Here is a 25,334-nt window from a genome sequence, read left to right on the forward strand (position 1 = left end):
TACGTATGGTCAACTCATCCCACATACCATTAACTTCATTTTATCCTTCAATTTCTTGTTTATATGCCATAGAGTTAGCCTGGTTTATCATGCCCCAAAATAACTACTGTAGAAGTGTGGAGCAATTCTGTTCTAATAGCCTACGCCTTTACTTAATAGGAAAAAAAGAAATCACACACATACACACACACACACACGCACACGCACACGCACACACACCTACACACACGTATATTTATTGTTTTATAGTCCATATTTAATGTTAAATATAATACATTTTGTTTTAATAGTTCGCACATACTGTCTTCAGATAGCCATTCACTTTCTGTTTACTTGGGCTAAAACTGTCATAATAATTAATTGATTCTGGGAAAGGCAACTGACAGACATGTCGACTAGTTCATCATGTCCCTCACAGGCTTCCGTAGCTATCTGTAGCGGTAGCCTGCATTGTCGTGGTGTGTCTACTGTACACAACTACACGCACACACACTCACTTTGTATCATCTCTGCTGTTTATTCTGACGTTCGTTACAGTGTCAAGGTGAGCTATAAACTCAACCAACTACACCTGAGCTCTTCATAGTGTGTGCGACGAAGCGAGACGTCGCGATAACGGGCGATACGTTGCTGATTTGCTAACAAGATAGCCGGCTATAGCCTTGCTAGCCTGTAGCTAGCGGTTATACACACACATGTTGACCTATCGAAGTCTGTGACCCCAGGGCAGCCAGGGGGGCGTTGTAATGCTTCACTCTGTTCAGGGGTCATTATTTATCACATAATTCATGATTATTATTGTTATTGCTATAGATATAGGAAGGCTAGTTTTTTGTTGTCATGGTACTTCTGGAAATAGTGTGTGTGGACAGTTGGAAAATGGGAATAATGCCTGAAAGAGGAAAAAATAGAGTCCGCAACACTGGTATGAAAACTCAGATCCACTGGTTTATTAGCCCCTCTTGGAACCCTACGTTAAAGTTTTCTGACATTTGGATGACTTTTAACGTAGGGTTCCGAGAGGGGCTACTACTGGTTTATTTGATTCAACGTTTCGATCCCTTAGGATCTTCTTCAGGAATGTATATAATGTATAATAATGCCTGAATTGCCTTTTTAAATCAAAATTGATCTGAAATATAGTTTTACACGCCATAATCAATCTTATGCTGAACGTAATGATAATTAAACAACATTTCTAGGATCTATGTGTAAACATAAGATTTCATGAAAACTCTTCGCTCCCGTTATTTCCAATCTGAAGTGACATAATGCGGTGGGTCACCAATTTCGGTGTAACAAACATGAATCTGGAGGACACCGTTACAGTACAGAGTAGTAGAGTAGCAGCACTGCTGTAATGTTGTTGCACCTGCAGCTTGTAACCACAACCTGCACTTAAACCATGATAACCCTGTCAACAGCTGCCTGTGACAATTATTATTATGGACATCACAGTACATAACATGACATACAGTAGGGTGTGTCATAATAGTAATGGTCACTAATGGTTATAGTTTATTTGTTAAACATCATAGGCTCTGCAAACACTGGAAGTCTTTTTAAGAATTATTTCTAAATTCACTGGGCCATTCATTCAGTCCTTCCTTCCACGTATGCTCACACATACTACATTATTATATATTGTTTTTATAAATCTCATACTCAGTGTTGGCTTTAAAGCACTTACATGTTACACTATTTAAATGCAGGTGTCTAATCGCCTGGATTTTGGAAAGCATCTTAAATCGATATAGTATCAATAACAAATACAATACTGTATTTGTCACTGTCGTACACAAGCCTTGTAACTCCATATTTCAACTTTTTATGTTTTTTTCCTAATTTTATGGTCTACTTCCTCGTATGACAGTGTCGCAACAATAGCCGATCTACATGCTCACAACGCATCGTGATTGCGAAGCGTTGTGACCTTGTAGATCTGCTGCTATTTTTGCTACTTTTTAAGTTCGTTAAGATAAAAGTGGTTAAATGTGTCTGGGGTTTATAAATATTGAACCAATGAAAAGTATTAACAAGAGCGTGTGACTAAATAATAACTACATCGAAACTACATTTTCCCATTTCCTGAAAAGTAACAGTTGGAGATGATGAGTTTTCCACCCGACAGCGAAGTTGAGTGGACGTTATGCAAGTTGTATACTGCACTTGTACTGTACATACAAAAATCACACCCGTGGGGCGCTCGTATCATCATACGCCATTGTACATCATCTCATTCTGGCCAATCACAATTGGCGTCCTCACTTTTGTCTTCAATGTTTGTGTTTACACAGACCCTCAAAGTTGGACATAGGAGGGGCTAGCGCCTCTCAAAAATAATAATAATATGAACCTGATTGTACCCGCTGTGCCGACTGTTCCCAGGCGGCGATGGGTGACATCCGCCAGTCGCTGCTGCCCCGCGACGTGCTGAACGCAGCCAAGGAGCTGCTCTACCACCTGGACATCTACATCTGTAACCTGGTGCAGTCCAACAGGGGGCAGGCTGCCCAGGTCGATGCCAAGACACTGGACCTGGTGGAGGAGTTCATCCTGCATGCGCCCAAGGACAGGAATGCCCCGCCCAGGGTAAGATGTATAGGCCTGGGCAGTCAACCAAATAATCATTTATGTTGAAGCCGATATCTAACCGACTTAATCTTGCTCGTTATTTAATAAAATAGTCGAGAGAAGCAGTGGCGCTGCTGATGGCCTAGTGGTTAAGGCTCGTACCATATACAAGCTCTTTGCTGCCTGACAGCGAGTTCCGGGTTCGATTCCCAAGTGGAATTTTGCCGCATGTCTCTCTCCTTTTCAGATTCCCGTCAACCTTTAGCCTGGCATCCAGCCTGCTTACAACACTCAGCGTTTTCTTTTTTTTCCTTTTTTTTGTCACTTCGCAGTTGTGCCCAAATGGGAGAAAACAACTTTTTTATCCCACAATTTTGGACCCATTTTGAATTATCAAATGTAATCGTGGGCGCTAGACTCTCTCTGCCAACCTGGGGAGAGCAATGGACTGCTTCCTTCTACATGCATGACGAGTCCAAGCCACTTCTTTTCACCTGACCACCCCATCACCCCTATATCTCCATATATGGAGATGGCCTGTTCTGACATCACACCACTTCATATTTGGGCATGCACACAGAACTCCATATATAGGATTATAGGGACACAGAGAGACAGATACAGAAATCTCCAGATGGGTGGAACAGGTACTCTGTGGGGCATGGATCTCCAACTTCCATCGTGCACCGGTCTAGTATTTGAAATGAGTGATATTGATTTGAAGTCATATCACCTTGTCCTACCCTGATAGTTGATATTATTGAGTGAGTCTGGGTTCTGAAAGCTGGTTCTCCTGTCTGTCTCTTATATGTTGTGCTTCAGAGGATGAGTGCCCTCCAGGAGCTACAGCTGTTGGAGATCATGTGCAGCTGTTTCCAGGAGCAGAGCCGCGACGCCGTCCGCCAACTCACCTTCTCCGCCCTCTTCAGTCTCCAGGGCAACCAGGCGGACGAGAGCCGCATGGCTTTGCTGAGCAAGCTGGTTTCCATGGCGGTGGCCGTGGGCAGGGTGCCCATCTTGGAATGTGCTGCTACCTGGTTGCAGGTGAGGCTTTGTATTGGTAGGGCTGCTCCTATTTGAATATTTACTTCTATCGATTACTTTTTTGAATAATCAAACAATCCAGAAGCTCGTTTTTGTTTTGTGTATATCAATGAATTGATGAATCGCTTAAGTTTGTCTATTTCCGCCGTATGTAAATCAGGCATAATAGTTGGGATGGGTAACAGAGCACAAATTCTAGGTACCTGCATGTGCAATTTTACTCGCCAAATACTGGAATAACAACTAAAGGTGACACAATTATTATTAAACTCATAATAATGTACAGTATCAGCTATTTGTATTTGTCCTAGTTTGTGTGCATGCACCCCATGTGCGAAATCTCGTGCTCCTCATGCATGTGCACGTGTGTGTTGGCGTGCATGCCCATAATGTACTTCCTGTGTGTGTAACTTGAGCGGTGATGTGTCCCTGTCTTGCGTGCAGAGGACCCATCGTGTGTTCTGTGTGCGGCTGGCCCGGGTCCTGGTAGACGACTACTGCAGCCTGGTGCCAGGCTCCGTGTCCACCCTGCACAACATCCACAGCTCCAGCCCACGCTTCTGCTGCCAGTTCATCACCGCCGTCGCCACCCTCTACGACTTCACCTCAGGTACCCAACGCTTATCCTTACGAGGATAGCTCCGTTTAACTCATTAAGACCAGTTTCTACAAATGTCTTCTAAATCATGACAGTTTTCTGTACCAGTGGTTCTCAAAGTATTTCATGTCAAGGACCCAAAAAATTATATGTAATTGGCCGCCAACCCCCATCTCAAAATATGTTGGTCCAGGCATGGACCCCCCCAGAAGCAAAGATATGAGTCAAAAACATTTGCTGTGAATGAATATATATTCAAAGATTTGCGCGCATTTTCACAATATTTCAAAAATAGCAGATCTACAAGCTCTTAGCGCGGCACTCAGTGCTGCACTATGAGCTTGTATATCTGCTATTTTTCAATAGCTAAAGTTTAAAATAATGGTTTAAGTTGAGGCGTTGTCATGTCCCTTATGGTTTTCTCTCGATGTATGTGTGTGTGTGTGTGTGTGTTTATTTTATGTGTAGAGGAGCTAACCCCTCCTATCGAGCTCCTCCAGATGATTGTGACGTGGATTCAGGACGACCCGCGCCTCGTCCTCATCAACTTCCTGAGCACGGCGCTCTCGGGCAGCCCGCCCATCAGTTCCATGGACATCACGCCACTGGGAGGGCTGGTGCGCTGGTGCGTCAAAGCCCCGCTGGCATTCAGACGAGACCAGAAGCCGCCACTGACGAACGGCACGACAGAGAGCCATCCGGAGGCGGGGTCTCTCTTCTCTGCACTGCATTTGAGCGTTCTACAGGTACATGCGCTTGTGAAGAAATTAGATGGGTGTCACCTCTCGATTTTTGAACCTTAAAGTTCAATTAAACTATGTGATTAAACCAAATGGTAAAATAAAGTAATACAAGACAAAATACTAGCAGAGCATATTTTATTCAATTTGAAGCAGACATCAGGAAAGTGCTTTTTGTTTTACCAAAGTAGCACTTCCTGGGGTCCACACCAAACATAACAAAACATATCATATAACACAACACAATAAAAACATGTACGCGCAAGACAATAAAAGTCCAGTAAAAAAATGTCTTTTAAGGAGATGTCTTACTGGGTGCGCTTTAGTGATCACAGTTCATAACGTGTTCCATATTGTTATTGCCCTACAAACATTAACTGCATTTTAGGAACCTTCTAGACGGCGTGTCTGTTTTATAACACCCAACCATCTCTCTCTCTCTGCAGGTCTTCATGCTCTTGCCCAACATACTGAATGAGAAGGGGCTCTTCGGGCGCCTGGCCCTGCTGCAGCTGGAGCCGCTGGCCGCGCTGACCAACGACCTGTCCCGCCTGCTGGACCAGGCCGATAAACACGCACGCTCTGCCGCCGAGGCACACACACTCTGCCAGCTGGCCCTGGACCGCCTGGCACAAGCCCTCCAGGTGGCCATGGCTAGCGGAGCGCTGCTCTGCTCCCGAGGTGAGGCGGCGTTTTGGGTTCTTCAATAGGATGTAATGATTGAACCATATGGAAAATTCAATATTGACATTTTGTTATGTCTCAGCCAGCAATGTGGACAGTCCTGCAAACCTGTTGCCGTTTTGAGTATAAATTATGCTATGTTCATGGATTGAAGTTCTCAGTCACCACAACTGATTTAGTCATGTTTTTTTTTTTTTTTTTCAACAATATATTTATTTTCCTTTTTACACACAAATGACAATACACATATACAAAAAACAACAATGAACAGTACAAGACAATTACTGATATAAAGAAAGCAAAACAACAATAACCAAAAACAACAAAACAAAAAACAACAACAACAACAGCACTACTCCTCTTCAGCTCCATCCATTAGATGTGACAAATTATTGTTCTTTATGTATCTCATAAAACGGCCCCACACCTCCTGAAACATTTCTTGTTTGTCCTTAAGAATGTATGCAATCTTTTCCAAAGGTAGACATAAAGACAATTCTCTGAACCACTGTGTAATACTTGGTTTGTCCGGCCTCTTCCAGGTCAATGCTATCACTCTCTTAGCTTGTAAAAGACATATATCTATAAACATTTGTTCATTACGCTTTATCTTGTGTCCCTCCGGATATAGACCGAGCAGGAAGAACTTTGGTTCTGGTACAATATTTATTGACAAAATCTTCTGTATTTCCTGCCCGACCTTCCCCCAAAACTCAATCAATTTTGGACAGGACCATAGACAGTGGAACAATGTGCCTCTATCTTCACCGCATCTGGTGCATACATCTGGAATATTACAATTATACTTATTAAGTTTAACTGGTGTAATGTACACTCTCATAAGCCAATTGTATTGTAGAAGTTTTAGACGAGTATTCCCAGTCTGGGATTGAGCTTGTGCACAAGCCGTACTCCATTGTTCCACTGTTAAATCCTCCTGAATATCTGTTCTCCAGGCATTAAGCCTATCTTCCGAGGATTCCGGAGAAAAGTCAACCAATAGGGCGTAGAAATCTGATATTAACCCCCTTCCGAATGGGTCATTAACCAAAGCTTTCTCCAGCACAGACATGGATGGGGCCAGCATGGATTGCCCCAGATTAGTTCTAATAAAGTCCCTCAGTTGCAGATATTTAAAGAAGTGTTTGCGAGGGATATCATATTTAATGACCAGTTCCTCAAACGAGAGCATACTCCCCCGACCCCTCTCAAATACATCCCTTAATTGACCTATTCCCCTATCAGCCCACAATTTAAACCCCCCATCAGCTCTACCTGGCACAAATTGATTATTACCCCATATTGGGCTGAAGCGAGAGAGACGTGGATGTTCTCCCAAAAATATATTAACCTCATGCCAGACTTCAATCATTGTTTTAACTATAGGATTGCTTGTAATTCTTTTTAGGTTTTTATAAGTATCTGAGTAAATATAAAGGGGGAGTGGTAACTTCAAGGAGCTTGATTCCACATCTTTCCATGCCGGCGCCGCATCCGTTGTAAAGTAGAACATTAGTGTTCTCAATTGAGCTGCCCAAAAATACCACAGCAAGTTAGGACACTGTAATCCTCCCCTATCATAGGGTAGATAAAGTAAGGACAATCTAAGTCTAGGACGTCTATTGTTCCAAATAAAGTTGGTAAACAATTTCCTGGTTCTAGAAAAGAAGTTTGGTGGAGGTGACAAGGGTACGTTCTGAAACAAATACAATAGCTTGGGAAGTACATTCATTTTGAGTATATTAATTCTGCCGATCAAAGATATTGAAAGACTTGACCATCTATTAATTGAATTTTCGATTGTGGCTAAAATTGGGTTATAATTGGCATTCACAACCTCTTCCAACCTTGGCACGATTTGGATTCCCAAATAAGTAAAGGCATTTACTGGTCTGAAGTGACGAACATGACCGGGAGGGTTTGATCTTTCTTCCGAGTTCAGAAGCATAATGGATGACTTAGAGTTGTTTACCTTGTAGCCAGATATGCGACCATACGATGTTATTAGATCCAGAATAGCTGGGACAGATATCTCCAAATTTTTCAGGAATAATATTACATCATCAGCATATAAAGATATGCGGTGCTCTAGATTTTCTATATTAATACCTGTAATTAGTGTATGTTCCCTTACAGCAATTGCAAATGGTTCAATTGCGATCAAAAATAAGAGTGGTGATAAAGGGCATCCCTGTCTACAGCCTCTATGGATCGCAATCGGTCTAGATATATTATTGTTGGTTAGTATTTCTGCATATGGATCGTTATACAACAGTCTTACCCATTTACAAAAGTTCTCCCCCAAGCCAAATCGACCAAGAAGCTCGAATAAAAACGGCCACTCTACGCGGTCGAAAGCTTTTTCCCCATCGAGAGATAAAAAGGCTGTATCTGGCGCCCCCTCCTGGACATGCAATAAATCCAATACTCTCCTTACATTGTGAAAACCCTGGCGGGCCACCATGAACCCATTCTGGTCCTCATCTATAATTTCAGGTAGAATAAGTTCTAGTCTCTTTGCAAGTATTTTGCAAAGTATCTTAAGATCAGAATTTAAGAGGCTGATTGGACGCATATTTTCGCATCTATCATTTGATTTACCAGGTTTTGGCAAAAGTATAATGAGGGCTCCTCTCAAAGTGGGAGGCAATACTCCCTCTTCAAAAGATTCAGTATACATGTCCAAGAGGGGTCTCGCCAATCTGCCCGCAAATCTTTTATAAATGTCTATCGGCAGACCATCAGGCCCTGCAGCTTTTCCAGACTTCATATTACTCATTGCCTCCAAAATCTCACCAATACTCACATCTGCCCCCAGCTTTTTACTGTCTTCCTCTCGAATTTTAGGAATATTAATTCCATCCAAAAAGGAGCTCTCAACTACATCTTCTTGATTTGTCTCGGAGCTATATAATTTACCATAATAATCTCTAAATGCCTCGCAAATTTGGATAGGGTCTTCTATCGTCTCCCCAACATCATTTTTTAACATGTTGATTGCTCTTTCAGTTTGCATTTGTTTAATGCGCCAGGCTAGAACCCTGCCAGACTTCTCACCCTGGTCAAAGATAGTTTGTTTGAGCTTTAACAAATTAGCTGCTGCTTTGGAAGCGGATATTTCATTATATTGTGCACGTAATAATAATATTTCCTGATGTAATTTAGGACAAGGCTTCTTAAAGTAAGAACCTTCCATAGCTTTAATTTTTGATTCCAGTAATATAACTTTTTGTTTGTTTTTCTTTGTTTTGGAGCTCGTAAAATTTATAATCTGTCCCCTAATAAAAGCCTTAAATGCTTCCCACCTTATAGTTGCCGATGTTTCATCCGTATTTGTAGCAAAATAGGTGTCTATTTGTTCTTCCAAAAAAGTTATCAGCTCAGGGTCCTGGAGCCATCTCTGCTCAAACCTCCACTTAGGGGGGTCCCGCATCCGACCTGGGTCTACATAAATCAAACTATTAGGAGCATGATCTGAAATTAGGATACTATCATACACACAGTCCTTAACTCTATTTACAAGACTTGCAGAAACCAGAAATAAATCAATTCTACTGTACGTTTTGTATGTACTAGAATAGCATGAGTATGCAGATACACCAGGGTTTCTATCTCTCCATATGTCTCTAAGATTTAAGTCTTTGGAAAACTGGTGAATAACTTCCCTACTTTTAGAGTGAGTTTTGTCTGAATGAGTAGATCTATCTTCAGTAGGATTAGGGGTCACATTCCAGTCCCCCGCTATCAGATAATGACCCCCAAGAGATGTCAATAATATAAATAAGTTACTGAAAAACTTTGGGTCATCATTGTTCGGTGCGTAGATATTTACCAAAATAAGACACTCTGCAAAAAGATTACCTTGAATTATCAAATATCGCCCCATTTTATCGGCAATTACCTTAGTAACATTAAATGGGATAGATTTGTGTATAAGAGTCATGACCCCCCTAGCCTGGGAAGTGAAAGGTGCTGAAAACACCTCCCCTCGCCATCTTTTCCTAATCCTAATATCCTCATTCAGTATCAAATGCGTTTCCTGGAGAAAGACAATACTCGAGTGGATATCTTTTAACCTTCCCATCACCTGCTTAACCTTTTTGATTTTTTGTAAACCCCTACAATTCCATGAAGTGAATTTAACCTCCAATTCTCTAGCCACAATCACATATCTCAAATGACTTTTCTGAACCTGAATTTAGAGCAGTGCCTTCAACAAACAAATAAACACATAACATGAAAACAAAGGCTGCGACAGTGAGCCTGAAAAACAAAAACCCCAAAACCCCTGAGCCCATCGAGTAGGCTTGCCCCCCCCCCCCCCTGCTTCCCACTTCAAAAAGGTTAAAGACCACTCCACACAATGTGAGGAATGACCCAGCATCACCATTCGCCTCGTGATAAACTCTCCCTCCCCCAATATAAGTGAAAACAGAATCTAAACCATAGTATTAGACCTTGAGCAGAAAATAAAAAAAAAATAAAAAAAATAAAATATTTTTTTTTACAACCGATGTTCAATCTTTTCCCTTCCCCCATCTCTTTTTTTTCAAATATATAATATAATTATACTTTATTTTTTAATAAAATATTTTTTGTATAATAATACTGTATATACACATGCACATACACGCACATGCATGCATATACATACATGTGCACACACAACCCCTTAGTAGTGAACTATCCAAAAACATAGTTTTCCTGGTTTTATTAAATCCCCCCCCCCCCCACCCATTGCCTTCTTTTAAATTTAGATTGTGTATTTAATGTAAAACGAAATATAAATGTGTACCAAAAGAGTACACTATTCTGCAATCTATCCCTTCAAAGTTGTGCCATGAAAGCCCTGTGGCAGGGGACACTACACAAAATGCTATACTATAAATCCGGGTGTAGTACCGGAGGGTACCAGCAGTGGTGCTCCCTCAAAATTAAGATGACCCTTAGGTCTGTACAATGATCCGGAACTGAAATACAAAACCGGGACCCAGATGCATCATGGGAAATTGAGTCCCGTGCCGAGACACGGTACTATAGTGTCATAATTTATCCCCAATTACTATAATAAGTACAAACCACACGATCTAGTTATAGGATAATAATAATATAAAGCTTCCCCAACCAAAAAAAAACATCAGCCTGAACCATAAACAAAGACGGGGAGAAAAAAAGAACCCCCACGGCCCCCAACATATTAGCCTTCAGCTAACAGTAGCTCCAAGATAACAACAAGCTAGCATATCATTCAAAACAAATCGAGACACCAAAACCAAAACATTTAACGTCATTCAGAGTACAACTCAGTATAAAATAATATCGCGTGCCGAGCACAACTATGATCTGAACATATCAAAATTATATCACGGTTTACTGTATAGAAAAAAATACATTAAAGGGATATATAAAAAGTTCTGTGCCCCGTGTTGGTTTAGCTGCCTCGGGCTAGCTAGCTAGCCAGCCTACCTCACATCCTCACTTCTCCGCGGCTCCACTGCTGACTGCTCCAGACACGTCTTTTATTCGTCGAATAAAGTCATCCACGTCCGCTGGTTTGTCAAAGGACTGAGTTTTGTTTTTATATGTCACCAATAACCTAGCTGGAAACATTATTCCTTGACGTAGCCCAGGGATCTCTCGAAGTTTTTGTCGGACCGAGTCAAAAACTTTTTGCTGCTTGCGCACCTCATCGGTTAAATCGGGATAAAGTTTTATAGATGTATCCCCGTGCTTGATTTGGCCCTTGGTTCGAGCAGCCCTCATCACCTTCACCTTGTCTCTGTTGTCCAGGAATTTCATGATGAGAGTCCTCGGAGGAGCGTTGTCTTCTCTTCTCGGCCCAATCCTGTGGGCCACTTCAATGGTTAGCTTCGACGTTAAGTCCAATGTTTTTACCAGCCACTGCTCGAGAAAGTCACAAGCATCAGAACCCTCTGTCTTCTCTGGCAAATTTACCAATCTCACATTGGATCTTCTGGACCTTGTTTCTCCGCTCAGAACCTTTAGCTCCATTTGCTTGTACTTCTTTTCCAGGTCCTGGACCTTAGCCTGTAAGCTAGCAACAATGTCCTCAGTGCCAGAGATGCGAGTCTCCGCACCCTTGACTCGTTCTTTGCAATCTCCGACCTCTTTCTTCATACCTTCAATCGCCGACATGACTGAATCTAACTTTTGTGAGAATTCGGATTTCATCTCCTTGATAGCCTCGAGAATAGAGCAACTTGCACTCTCTGAGCGACGGCCCGTGTCTTCCATCTCAGCTCCCGAGCTCTCAGCCCCAGCCATGTTGCTAGCATTAGCTTCCCCGCTTTCCTTGGACCCAGCAGAACCAAAGCTCAACTTGGCTTGGTTTTTGCCACCTCGTTTGGGCATTCTTTTGTTATTCATCATCAGGTTGCTTAAATAAAACTGCTCACTTTTCCATTAGTCTGTTTTTTTTGTTAAATAATTTGTAACAAGCTGCGGAGTTGAGAGACACACGTCCGTCTAGCTTGCCGCCATCTTGAAAAGCGTTCGATTTAGTCATGTTGATTCTATAGAAGCCAGCATGTCTTCTATGGAAGCATGTTGCGCAGCGAAAATAGCCTATATGCAAGCTCTCAATGCGTTTGTGACACATTGAGAGCTATTTTAGGTTATTTTAACATTAGAACACTTGAAATGATCAAACCAGCAATATGTTCAGAAGCATCTTCCATAAAATCTTAACTGTCTCAGATAGTTCGTAAAGCCTCAGTCCGTGATTTCTTCACCTGGTTGGCAGTATGTAGAACAGCAGGAACAATATGTTATTAAAACAACATCATTTTACAATACATATTGTGTTAATTGTTTAGGAAACAGTGCTAGTGTGGGTCGGGGCTCCTTTCACAAATCACACTTTAGGACTTGGTCCTACAACCTTTTTCAGTCGTGAGATTAAAATTTGCTTTAATCCATGTATGTTTTATGTCTGCTGCTTGCCCTATCGCTCATATTTGACCGAGATTCTTACCTGGGAAAGAGAACCTATTCATCAGCTTCAAATTTGTCTGCTCATTATTTTGTTTCATCACTTCCAATTTCACTTGTTTGTAATCTGTAATCCTGTATGACTCTGGATAAAATCGGTCAGATATCCTGACCTGAAAATGTATTTTCTGTTTACTAAAGACCCCTGTTATTGAACAGCAATGATTACTATGAGAATATTGAGCAATTTAACAGTTATTTAACAAAAACATTTCAATTACAGCAGACCCTTTAACTTATGATACGATGTCACATTTATCTTCTCCTTCCATCATTGTTTTTCCGTTGGCTATAAGAAAACCTAATGCACTTCTGCAAGGATTGACTGAATTGGTCGGCGATTGGAAAGTTAGATTGTTTATTTACTCCTCACTTATCGATTGTCTACTCGCTGAATAAATCATAAAGTTACAAATGTCGCCCAATAACAATTTTGTAAGACTTGATTTGACAGTGATTTTATTGTCCTCATCGTGATGTCTTCTTGTTTCACACAGAGGACCTGAGGGCCATCTGCTCCCGTCTCCCTCACAACAAGTAAGAACCAGCATCTATTAACTCTTCTACTCCCACTAGTGGGTGCCCACACCTTTTCTTACTTGAGCGTTTCAAAATGTCCAGCTCAAAAAGATCTACCCACCAAAACATTTTATTATCCCATTGGTGAAAATAGCGGTGTGTGCACTTGGAATGGGAAATAGAGGGTAGAAATGGAATTGGTAGGGTATTTTTTTCCTATATCACTTTGTAATGCTACTGACGTTTGCGCAACACTCTTGAAAACAATTGGGTATTGTATTGTGTGTTTGAGCTGACAGGCCCTTTTTTATTTCAATCAATCAATTCACCTTAATTAAAAAATAAATTAATATTTCAATAATAATATTTTTAGGGACATGTCATGTGGTCTACCTGCACAGCCTTTGTGATCTACTGATAGATTGCAATCTACCTTTTGGGCAGCCCTGCGACTAGTCTATTCACTGTTCTACACCCCTCTAGTCCTATTTCACTGTTCTACACCCCTCTAGTCCTATTTCACTGTTCTACACCCCTCTAGTCCTATTTCACTGTTCTTTTCACTGTTCTACAGCCACTAGTCTTATTTAGTGTTACGTAATTTAGTTATGTAATTACGTTAATTGATTTAGTGACTAAATGTCCTTTTTTATGTACCGTAAATCCAAAACGTGGAGAGGGTTTGTTGAACAACTGCAGTCTGTAGTTTATTGTTACATTAACATTGCGCGGTGCAGTCTGCCCTTGTAGGTAACACGTCTAACGCCACGCATCTGTGTCGCAGTGAATACCGTGTGTCCGAGTGAGAGACACACACACAAAGCGTACATTTTGAACGAAGGCAGACAGCAATGTGTCTTTGCACACTGACCGTGTTTGTCTGTGCTATGCAGATTGTCTGGGTGCTCGCGATGTGTCTTTGGCCACTGACCGTGTTTTGTCCATGCTGGGCAGGTTGTGTGGTCGCTCTGTAATCGAGCAAGGATAGTAGTCGAAGACCCACCAAGCTGGGTTGAAAATGCAGAGGTGAAGTCAGTGACGTATCCCTGCCACAAAGCACAGGCGTCTATGACACGGTCTATGACTTGGCCACAGAACTACGCACAAAGCTGCAATAAAATTTGCATTGTGGGCGTGGAATTCTCTCAAATGTAATAATAGATATCTATGTACCTAAGCATCTGGTCTCACTCACACTCTCTTCCTGTGTCTCTGTCTTTCTGCGTGTGTGGGCGCTTGTTTCCTTCCTCTCGTGTCAACAGTTTGCTGCAGTTGGTGATGTCGGGCCCGGTGATTTACTACAACAATATCCACACGCCGCCGCTGGCATTCAGCCCCCACGCCTCTCACTCGCCTCTGGCATCACACTCCACACACACACCCCTGGCATCGCACCCCACACACACACCCCTGGCATCGCACCCCACGCACACACCCCTGGCATCGCACCCCACGCACACACCCCTGGCATCGCACCCCACGCACACACCCCTGGCCAGCCACCCCTCGCCTCACCCCCAGTACCCCTCTCAGCCTTTCCTGACGGGGATGCCCTTCCCCTATCGGCCCAGTCACTAAAGAAGTAAGAACCATCACGCTCAGCTGCAGATGTGAGGCTATGTGTATGTCAGGTAATTAGGGACACTCTGTGAGTGTGTGTGTGTGTGTGTGTGTGTGTGCGTGTGCGTGTGCGCGCGTGTGTAGATGATTGCGTGATTCAAGTCTGTTAAATGGCGTTACTTCTGTAAAAACAAACGTCTGAAACTGTGAGGCTGTCATGTTTGTCTAATAAATGTTCTTTTCTTTTTTACTCAAGTGACAATTTCTCATGTTGTTTTTTAGACTCACCACCAGTGGTCACTGTTATTCTATTTACAGTACCAGTCTCCAGTGCTGCACTGGAGTTTGTTTAAGGTGCAAGATAGCACAGAAACGGTGTAAAGCTCAGTTGTGCTTGTTGAATTAAACTATTAACTTTCTCAAAGGCGTATGCTCCATTTTCAATACCTGTGTAAAAAAAAATATATATATATATACACACACACACACGGTATATAATATATCATGTTTATTACTAAATAAGTTTTTCCAAAACTTTGGAATGTGTATGTGGAGCAATAAGTCCTACCCATAATTCTCTGAATGAATGCCCTGTCAGTGTCTCCATGTGAGGTGAGCCCCCAGCTAGCTAGCAAAAGCTTGACCCTGCGTGGATCCTGATAGCATATCGCTGTTCCGCAGCACACAGCATGATGCTCAAGCCCTCCCTTCTGGAGGTGTTCAGCTGCCCTCATCCACCACTAGAATTGCATCATCCCAGTGTCAATGACTGCACCCTTTGACTTCAATGCTTTGGCGCGTTGCAGTGCGGGTTCAAGGAGGAAGTGACTTCAATGCTTTGGCGCGTTGCAGTGCGGGTTCAAGGAGGAAGTGACTTCAATGCTTTGGCGCGTTGCCAAAGCATTAGTGTATCTGAGCCAGGGCGCGTGTGCTGTGAAAATGCATGCAAGATATTTTAACGACATTGTATCTTGCTTCATTGTTCCGCAGTTTTCCTAGCTACTGTAAATGTCAAATACCTGCGGCCACAATGAAGAGGAAGTACATTTTTCTAACGTTGCCTTTTGTCCTCTGGTGTAGTCATTGTCATCATCATTTGAGACAGCGTTAAGCAGTATCTCTCTCATGTCTATTCTCATGTCTATTCACAAAAAAGAAGTCTTCCTACTTCCGGACAAGGAAGCTTACGAGGAAAGGTCCCCAACGTCATTCCTGAACCGATTATGTGACAAAGGTCACAATCATTCATAGTATTTCATGGAACTTCCAGTGTGAGGTTTGCCACCCATGAGTGGCATGGCGCATTCCTGGAGTCCAGTCACGTGACTCGCATCCCTCATCATTACGTTACTTGTAGGGGTGTAACGATACATTTTAACAGTGATACGATACGTATCAAGATACATGGTTGACTATACGATACATGGACGATATTGGTTCATTACACCCCTAGTTCCTTGCTGCCGGGCCCCTTCCCTACTTCCTTACCGATGATGCTACTAATTAAGGCTCTGTTCCATTCTGGTCAAACAGTGTCAGGGTGCTGATAATGTGCATGTTGGCTCACTGGTTAAACAATCTGCGTTCCAAATGGTACGGGTACGGCCCGGGTGTGTAACTGAGAGTGTGCAAATGGTTCCATTTGTACACTCAGTTATGGGGTTCCTTGAAATTAAAAAGTTTGAGAACCACTGTACTCTAAATGGAACAGAGCCTTAATTAGTATCATCGGTAGTAGGGAAGGGGCCCAGAAGCAGAGAGTTATTCTGTGTACATAGAGTCTATAAATACGTTCATACTGTAGATTACAAATCATAATGTATCCCCCACAGTAGGGTGGGAACAGTACTGGGAGCGTCATTGTACTACTGTAATATTACAGACTGTACTTTATGCGACACCCATAGCTGACGGGTGTGTCCAGTGATAAGCATATCTCTTCTGGGAACGTCATGCCTTTACTGTTGGTTCTGTGGAAGCTGCGAGAACTGATACCATTCAGCGTAAAAAGGCGCAATACATGATGGAGAAATGTTTGAGGGGGCAATTTCGAAGCAAGAAGGCTGAAGTGTGACTGGGGTGTTCTGTCGTATACATTAAATCAATAGACTGAATAGTTTCTCCCAATCATGCATGGTGGCAAGATACACAGTAGATCTGGGACTTTTTGTTCAAATTCCCACAGTCAGACTACATATATTTTGTTATACGACCAAGTCAATTGTAGATTTTTAAGTGAAAAACATGTTGGTTATTTTCGGTGAGCAAGCTGATCCAAATTTAAATTCTCCAAAGTTGTACCTTGTCACCAAACATATGGGCCAGAACTCACCGGACAGTGACATGCCAGGCTTGAACTGAGAAGAAAGGTTTCCTTGTGCCCATGGCCAGTGGTGTAAAGTAACTATGTACTGTACAAGTACTGTACTTAAGTACCATTTTTTGGTATTTTTACTTTCTTCAGTAATTATAATTTTCAATACTTTTACTTCTACCCCACTACATCTCAGAGGAAATATTGTACTTTTACTCCACTACAATTATATTAAAACTTGAGTTTGATTATTATTAAAAAACACACTAACCACTTCAGCCCTTTTTCGGACATTTGAAAATAGCTGATCTACAAGCTCGCAATGTGCCATGGTGCGACATATTGTGAGCTTGTAGATCGGCTATTTTCAAAAGATTTTTTAATACCTTTTGAACTTGAAATGGGACATTCTGCACAATTAGTACTTTTGCTTTATATTTTGATGCCGATAGCTTTTTTATTATTTCCTCATTTCATTTTTAATACGGGACTTCTATTGTAACAGAGTATATCTACAGTACATTGCAGTATTGATACTTTTACTTAAGGAAAACATGTGAGTACATCTTCCATCACTGCCCAAGGCCAGCTGTAACCCACAGTCTTAAAGTAGCCAGGCTGGGCCTGGTGTTGGCATGGTCTGCTTCTCTTTGCAGGTGTGCAGTGTGGTGGACTCCATCCTGTGTCAGCAGATGTAGAAATTGGTTTCCTGTGGAAGAAATCCTCTCACGGCCAATAACTACATCTGACTCAGAACTGCAATTGAGGTCTGACTAGACTAGAAGTTTCAGACTAGGTCTTAGTATATATATTTTTTTTTTTGTGTGTGTGTTTTTGTTTTTTTAGCATAGATGTATCTATCTGATGAATTGAACATGGTGGACCCTCTTGTAAACAAGTGTAATGCTTAATTGGGTCGTCCACTCACAGTTAACAGCCTTTGTATTGAGTTTGTGCTTGAAATGTACTGTAATTCTGCAAACTGTTAATAAATATTTCAATCAATCAAAAAAAAACCTGTGTTCATTCTGCAGTGCTGCTGCCATGACAACTGAATTGCCCTTGCAGGATAAAAAATATCTGCCTGCCTGCCTGCCTGCCTGCCTGCCTGCCTGTCTGTCTGTACCTTAGCATGCTTTGATCAGAAGAAAGGATGTAATCAGCCAGCCAATGTGAGTGAACCCTGCCCCATATCTTCCATGTCATAATAGGAGAGCATTATGCGAAAATAGTCGATCTACAAGCTCACAGAGCAATGCGTTGTGTTGTAGATCGTCTGAAAGGAAGGGGACCAAGTATAGAACCCTGGGTATCCCGGTCAACAAAGAATATTGGGTTTAAGCCAACAAGTGAAGGCAAGTCGGTCATTAACCAATACTCTGTGGTCATTCCCATTCGCCCCAAAATCCCATAGAGATTTACACAAATATTTATATAAATTATTTTAAGCTTAGAATCAAGGCATCCACCTTTGATTCTGTGAAGAAAGAAAAATGAAAACCGCTAAACAGGGTATTTATTAAATGTAATATATCATATAATTAATTATTCTAATTTTCTTTTCACAGAATCAAAGGTTTTATGGTCATGATTCACCAGCATCCTGGATGGCTTGATTCTTGGCTTAAAATAATTGAAATATTTTTGTAAATCTATGGGAAAAATGAATGGCCGATTTTTCAGTGGGTCCAGAAAACCACGCCCACTGCTATGCTCTATAGTCTATAGGTTAACGGGTCAGCTTTGTCTGTGAGACAAGATCAGCATTGGTATGTTTTCATCTATGAAGATCTGTTTAATAAGCTACTACTTTATCTTCCCATTTGGACTGTAAAATTGGCACCCATCACACATGCATCATAGAACAGGAATAGTCTAGCCAGTAACTGTTTTTGTTTACTGGCAAGCCGTTTGGGCAGAACCTCAAGATGTGTGATAACAAATGCATACCTTATACCTTAAAGTATACCTTTAATACTTCCTCTATGTTAAACAGTGCCAGAAAGAAGTAAAGCAACATCTGCCTGAAAAACCTCTATTGTTTCCAAATCAACCACTGACAGTTTTTAAACAAACCAAGTGGAAGTGTATGCTTCCAACTGTGAAGGGGAGGAATAAGCAGACATAACAGAATTATATATTTGGGGCAGGGCTTATGCTTCACTCCAAACTGTTATTAAGATGTATGCCACAGATTATTGTAAAACTGACCCAAGCCCATAAACAGTTGTCCATGAATGTTTTGAGGCTGCATGGGTTTGTCTTCACCTGCGACTACCGTGAGAGCGTTGTTTGCCTTTCTCAAAGGGAGATCGTCACCAATACATACTAAACCCAGATGAGCGATAAATGGTACTTTAGTGAGATTTAGCCTTGCCGTGGGAAACGGAACCCACCTCTCTCACACATAGTCCCGTGTCAGGCAGAGCCATGCAGTTTCTCCAGGCACTGTGTGTGGTTCATCATCAACAGTGCAGGTGGCAGCCAACTGAAGTGGGGAAGAGACTTAGGGCTGGATTAGTATCATCCTGTGAAAGAAATATCGTAATGACCGGTGGATTGAAGATTCAAAGGAATTACAGTGACAACGACTTTATGTGGAAATGGGCTTTAATTCTCTAACAAAGCTCAACGCCTGAGCAACAGAAGGGAGGGGTTCCCACAACAATTACCCCTGCCCATGGTTTCAACCAGTGTGTATGCCTACACATATTATAACATAAAGGCTGAATAAAACACAAGATTAATGACCTATAGCCCATTTGCCAACTCAATAACACATGCACAATAAATAAAAAAGTAAATGTGCACGAGGCCTTCTTTGTCCTACGGCACACCCAGTGACACTACAATATAAAGGAGTAAGCTGTTTGTGTGTTTGTATGTATGCATCCATGTGACATGAGTGTGACATGAGACATTGTTAGTGCTGAGGAATACATCATTTCTGAGAACAATACCTTTGTCCCACCATGCCGTTAACAATCAGGACAGTGGCATGTTACACACGCTACCATTTCTGTAGCAGGTCCTGCAAATATATGAAAAGTCAACACATCCCTCTATAATCACCCTAAGGTGTTGTGTGTGAGAGAAATCGACGTCATTGGCGATCTCTTTATAACTTAATTTTATTTATTATTTAATTATTATTTAAGTTATAATAAATAATGAATTATAAATATGTCCATGATGCATTATAGACATGGGCGTCCAGGGCGTCATAGAAAGTGTTACATAATGGAAGAAAACCTTAGTTCAAATCCACAGAGTTTTACCACAGCCTAGAAAAATGTTTCCTCATTGGCTCCAAACACTTGCTGCATTGTGATACTGTCCTAACATCACAAACCCCAACCACAGGGAATATATGGGGGAAGTGTTAATTTTCATAACGTTCCTAACCACCTGTAGCTGTTCCTGTAAAACACTGTAAAAAACAACAACGGTATGCTTCATTGTTTTTTAACAGTTGCCTGTATTATGTTTATTAAACTATAATACATTGAGGGCAGCCACAAATGTGGACATCTGTTTGCTCAGACTTCCCTTTATAATGCCTTTGAACTGAGAAACTAGATCTGCTTTTTGTGTGAATATGTGAATGTGAATATATATATATATATTAAAAAAAAAACACACAAATCTTGTTGGCTCAAAATGTTTTCAGATGGGGGTCCGCGGCCAAATACACATTTTGTGTATTTGGGGGTCCTTGACGTAAAAACGTTTGCAAACCACTGTTCTCTAGACTAGACTATAGAGCACCGTTATTACATGTGGCTTGACAGGGCTAACACCCGCTCTTGGAATGACCACAGTAATGATTACACATGGAAAAGGATAGACTTAAATTGCACTTGTGCCAGCAGTCTCTGCAGGGGCTTTACATTCTTGGCCCGAGAAACCACGCAGCTACAACAACGATTTGCTGGAACTAATGCCTCTGAACTTTAACAACTTCTAAATCCTCAGCTATTACGCCACCGGTTTCAACGAGGGACAGAAATCAATGTCCCATTATGCCAGCTGTTTTGTGTTGCAGAAGATGTAGTTGTCTCGGCGATCAACCCAAATGAATGGCGAGCAGGTTGGAGACTATGTGTCCCTGCCAGGCTACATGCTGTACTGTACATTGTTCAAGAAGGCCTTTGGTTGCTATCTCACCTTTTTTGTTTTAAACAATGTTTATTGAAATTTTTAACTTAAAAGAAAATACAAGAATTTATTTTTGCAATATCATACAACAAACTCACCCTTACAACAGAACAAAAACATATGCTACTATATCGCTGACTTCTTACTGACAGTTGAGAGTTGAAAGCCTCCTATACAACATCAATCAATGTTTGTGTTATGCAAATTGTCCATTCATTGTCAAAGGGAATGTAATGTTTGTGTATAGGACAAAGTTTGTGCACACACAGACCAGTTAGTGTGAAGATGGAGCCATGATTTAAAGTCAATCTTAAATCTTGCAAGAGAATTTAGGGATTTCAGGGCTGAAGGGAGGGCATTCCACAGAGTAGTGGCTGCCTAATAAAACACATTTTTCCCCTTTCCCCTTGAAACTGGGGTGAACTAGATCATGCGAACTTCCTCTGGTTTTGTACCCGTGAGCATCCCTCACTCTGGGCAGGTAGCCCAGCAGGTACTTAGGAACAGAGGCATCTAGAATCTTGATGTCTCTCTCCTCCACGCTTAGCCATCCCAGGCTACTAAGATATTTTTGAGGGGCTAGTGTAGATTTTCGTCTTACACAAACATTCAATTCCCATTGACAATGAATGGACAATTTTACGTCAGATGTGTCTGAGCAAATAGACATGTTACGTGATGATGTGCGATGATAAGAGCGCCCCTCACTTCACACAGGCGTGATTATTATTTCAAGACGTGACAGTTATAATACCAGTAAGGAGGTCGCACTGAAACAACAGGTCTGGGAATGCCCATATATGGATTTTGTTTTTTTAATTGACGTTTCTGGGCGCAAAATATGAGCTAATTATTAAGGCCAGCTGGGGCCTCGGGCCAGCCCAGATAGGGCCCAGATAGGGCTGGGCCTTAATTTTCGGGCCTGTTGAGAACTCTATAGTTTTCGCCGGCCGCCGGGAGCGGCTGTGCTAATAACTTTGGGGCGAGTCATTGAGGAGGAAGGGTAGGGAAGGATCAACATATGGAATGTCAGAACAGGTCACCTCCATATATGGAGATCTAAGGGTTTGAGCTAGTTTGATGTCAGATGTAGAGTTGCTGGCCAGCTCCAATGCCGTATACAGATCTAGGTGATGATCCAGTCTTCTCCATGTATGGCTATCCAGGGTTTGATGAGGTCAGTATCGTGATCTTAATTCATATATAGAGACGGCCATTATGGGCCATACTGTATATGGAGTGTGTCACGAGGCGTGACGGACTGACTGACTGACGGGTTTGAAGGTTTTCATAGTAATCTGCGGTTGCAATAAATTATTATACAAAATACTTTGTTTTGAATGTGCTCTTATCATTTTTGCAAGAATAGCCGTCAATTTATGGATTTTTTGGAAATCTCACTTTTGTACAAACCTCCAATATGCCATTATAGGCCATAAAATAAATAAAGCCAAATGTACCTCGCTGTCATTATGGATTCAAGGTCTTGGTAGTTGGTACATGTTTTTGAGACATATGAGGCCTATAATTACTGAGAATACCCAAAATAACAATTAGGGTGACTGACACAACCAGACTGTTTCTGCTCACCGAAGAAAAGATAGCATACAAATTAAATCGTTCCACTAAAGCTTCCATAAACAACAACAACAACAACCTGTTTTTTTGTTATCAATTGATTTTTTTATCCATGACAAAAACAGTACAATTATACCCTATTGACGTGAATATAAGACTACGTTTCTTTCCAATGGAAAGATCCTAAAAAACGGGATCGTATCATAATCGAGGACTATTTGGCATTCAATGATCCTTTTCCACGGGTAAATATACTGGCATTATGAATAAATAAATAAAACAAAACACAAAAACAGTATATATGTTATATGTATAGTAAAAGAAAAACAAGAAACATAAAAACAAACAAACAAATTTAATTCATTTAAAATAAATAAAGATGGAGAAGGTGTAATGTTAACTAAAGTAATGACTGTTTAGCAGCAACCATACTCCAAAATGTGGACATTTGGACATTCCCAAACCATACGGAAGTGCAGTTGGGATTATTTAAACTCCTCATAGCACATAATCTGCGGGGGGTCAAATATGTTCGGTGAACAAAATTTTAATGAATTTGTTGATGATCAGGATTCCTAGAAGACAACATACTATTAGACCAGACTGTGTCCCAGCTCCAAACAGGATCCAAATTTGGTATGTCATGTAAAGGTAGTCAGTCGGTCCTCAGTACAGTGAAATGGCAACATGACTGCGTCTCCGTTCTCCCCAGTTTCCTCATCAATGAATCAACCCCCCTTTTATTGTCAAACAAGTCTCAATATACAACAGGGAAATAGACAGTCAATAACAGGTGGTGATTCAACATCTCCTTTCATGGTGTTTGCTTGTGAGAGGAAGACACTGATTTCTGTTCTAAGCTGAGAACAACACCCCAAATAGGTAATAGGCTTGGAGAGGCAGCTGTCAGATTGACAGCTGCCTTTCAGTTGAAATGCATAGGAGAGAATCCTTTCAATTTGACTGAATGGTAGGCCTAATAATGTATATATATGTGGTGATCTATTTGGCATTTCTATAATATTTCCATTACAGTTATTCCTCCATTATAGTATCAACAGGTAAAGTCCCATAATTAGATTCTAATAAAAAAGAATACAGTGTGGAAACAAAACCTCTTGATCTACTAACATCACTCTATGTAAAGGGTGCATTGTAAGGGCTCTGCCATGGAACCCCGTAGGTCCTCACGGCAGTTCTCAGTTGTAGATAGAAAAAAAAGAAACACCTGTGTGAAGTGAGGGGCGCTCTAATCATCGTACATCATCGTACATCATCAAGCCCCTCAAAAAGACTTACCAGGCAAATTAAAAACATCACATAAATTCTGAAAAGAACGTTAAACCATTTTCATCAAATAAATCACCCAAAGTATGAATCCCCTTGGAACTCCATCTAGGAAAACGAATAGGACGTTCATCCAACAGTAAACCTTCATTATTGAACACTGGGGGAAACGAATGCCATTTCAAATCAATTTTGCACATTTTTTCAGCTGCTCTCCACACTGTTATCTAACTGAGAAATGATTGGCCCAAAACGAACTTTGCATTGATTATTCGTTATATTTTAATAGATCAGATCTCTCAATTCGATAGGATGTACCAGACCCTCCTCAAGCCCTCGCAAGGAAACCTTAAATAAACAACCTGTTGAAAGCATTTACAAATAAGTTACCAATACTGACTACTGTTTTGCTCTGCCTCCTTCAAATGCCCTATCACAGAGGAGATAGAAATATCAACACCGTCTGTTTTTTAACGGTTCAATATTGTCATTATTGGCCTTGACATTTCTGTTGACATACAAATAGGATTGTGTGCTTTGCAAGTATCGGATATGCGGATTAAACAAAGTCTTTATAAACATTTACTACATCATTTGCCAGTGTTGGCTTCTATCCTACTCCAGCCCACCGACAATACCCAATCACAGAGAGTGAGTGTTGATGTCCCAACATTCTTCCAAGAACTTTAATCATTATATTGGATCTTACCAGTGTGACTGTGAGTATGAGGTGTTTTCTTTCTCACATTATAAGTATTATTATATAATGCATGCACCTACAGATGAAATGCATCCTCTGCATTTACCCATCCTATAACAACTAGGAGCAGTGAGCAGCCATTCTACGGCACTCTGGAAGCAATTCGGGGTTAAGAGATGTTGATGCAGGAAATCTGTGTGAGCAGCACTGTGGTGACTGAAAAAGAAAATCCACATTCTTTCAGCTCATGAAAAGATCCTTGAAGTTGATATTTTCACAGGTGCAGCAAAAGGTACAGCCTACAATTGCAAAAAGAATATTATTCATTGAGCCTCAACTCAGATTTTCCTGCTAATGCGAGTGCAGTTGAGATAATGATTGTCAGTGGGGTTTATTTCTCACAGACCTTTGCTGCACAATTGCACTTGGGATAGGTTTTGCACCCTTTATTATTTATAATTTCAAATAGAACCCTTCTCTGAGAAATGTACTACTGGCCCATGAAGCTCTGCTGCAGTTTTTCATTGAGGTATTAAATAATATAAATAATATATAGGAGTATAAAAT

General features: G+C 41.2%; 1 protein-coding gene across 1 annotated transcript; it reads left to right on the forward strand.

Annotated features, from left to right (window-relative positions):
• The first annotated feature begins 408 nt into the window (after positions 1-408).
• On the forward strand, positions 409-14,983 carry ints15 (integrator complex subunit 15). The gene is made up of 8 exons (XM_079488824.1): positions 409-544; positions 2,389-2,592; positions 3,397-3,618; positions 4,063-4,228; positions 4,685-4,962; positions 5,403-5,637; positions 13,149-13,188; positions 14,433-14,983. The coding sequence occupies exons 2-8, from the start codon at positions 2,395-2,397 to the stop codon at positions 14,746-14,748; spliced, it is 1,455 nt and encodes a 484-aa protein (XP_079344950.1). The 5' UTR covers positions 409-544; positions 2,389-2,394; the 3' UTR covers positions 14,749-14,983.
• The last annotated feature ends 10,351 nt before the right edge of the window (positions 14,984-25,334 follow it).

This window comes from Electrona antarctica (genome assembly GCF_951216825.1).
Source record: "Electrona antarctica genome assembly, chromosome: 19".
NCBI lineage: Eukaryota > Metazoa > Chordata > Actinopteri > Myctophiformes > Myctophidae > Electrona > Electrona antarctica.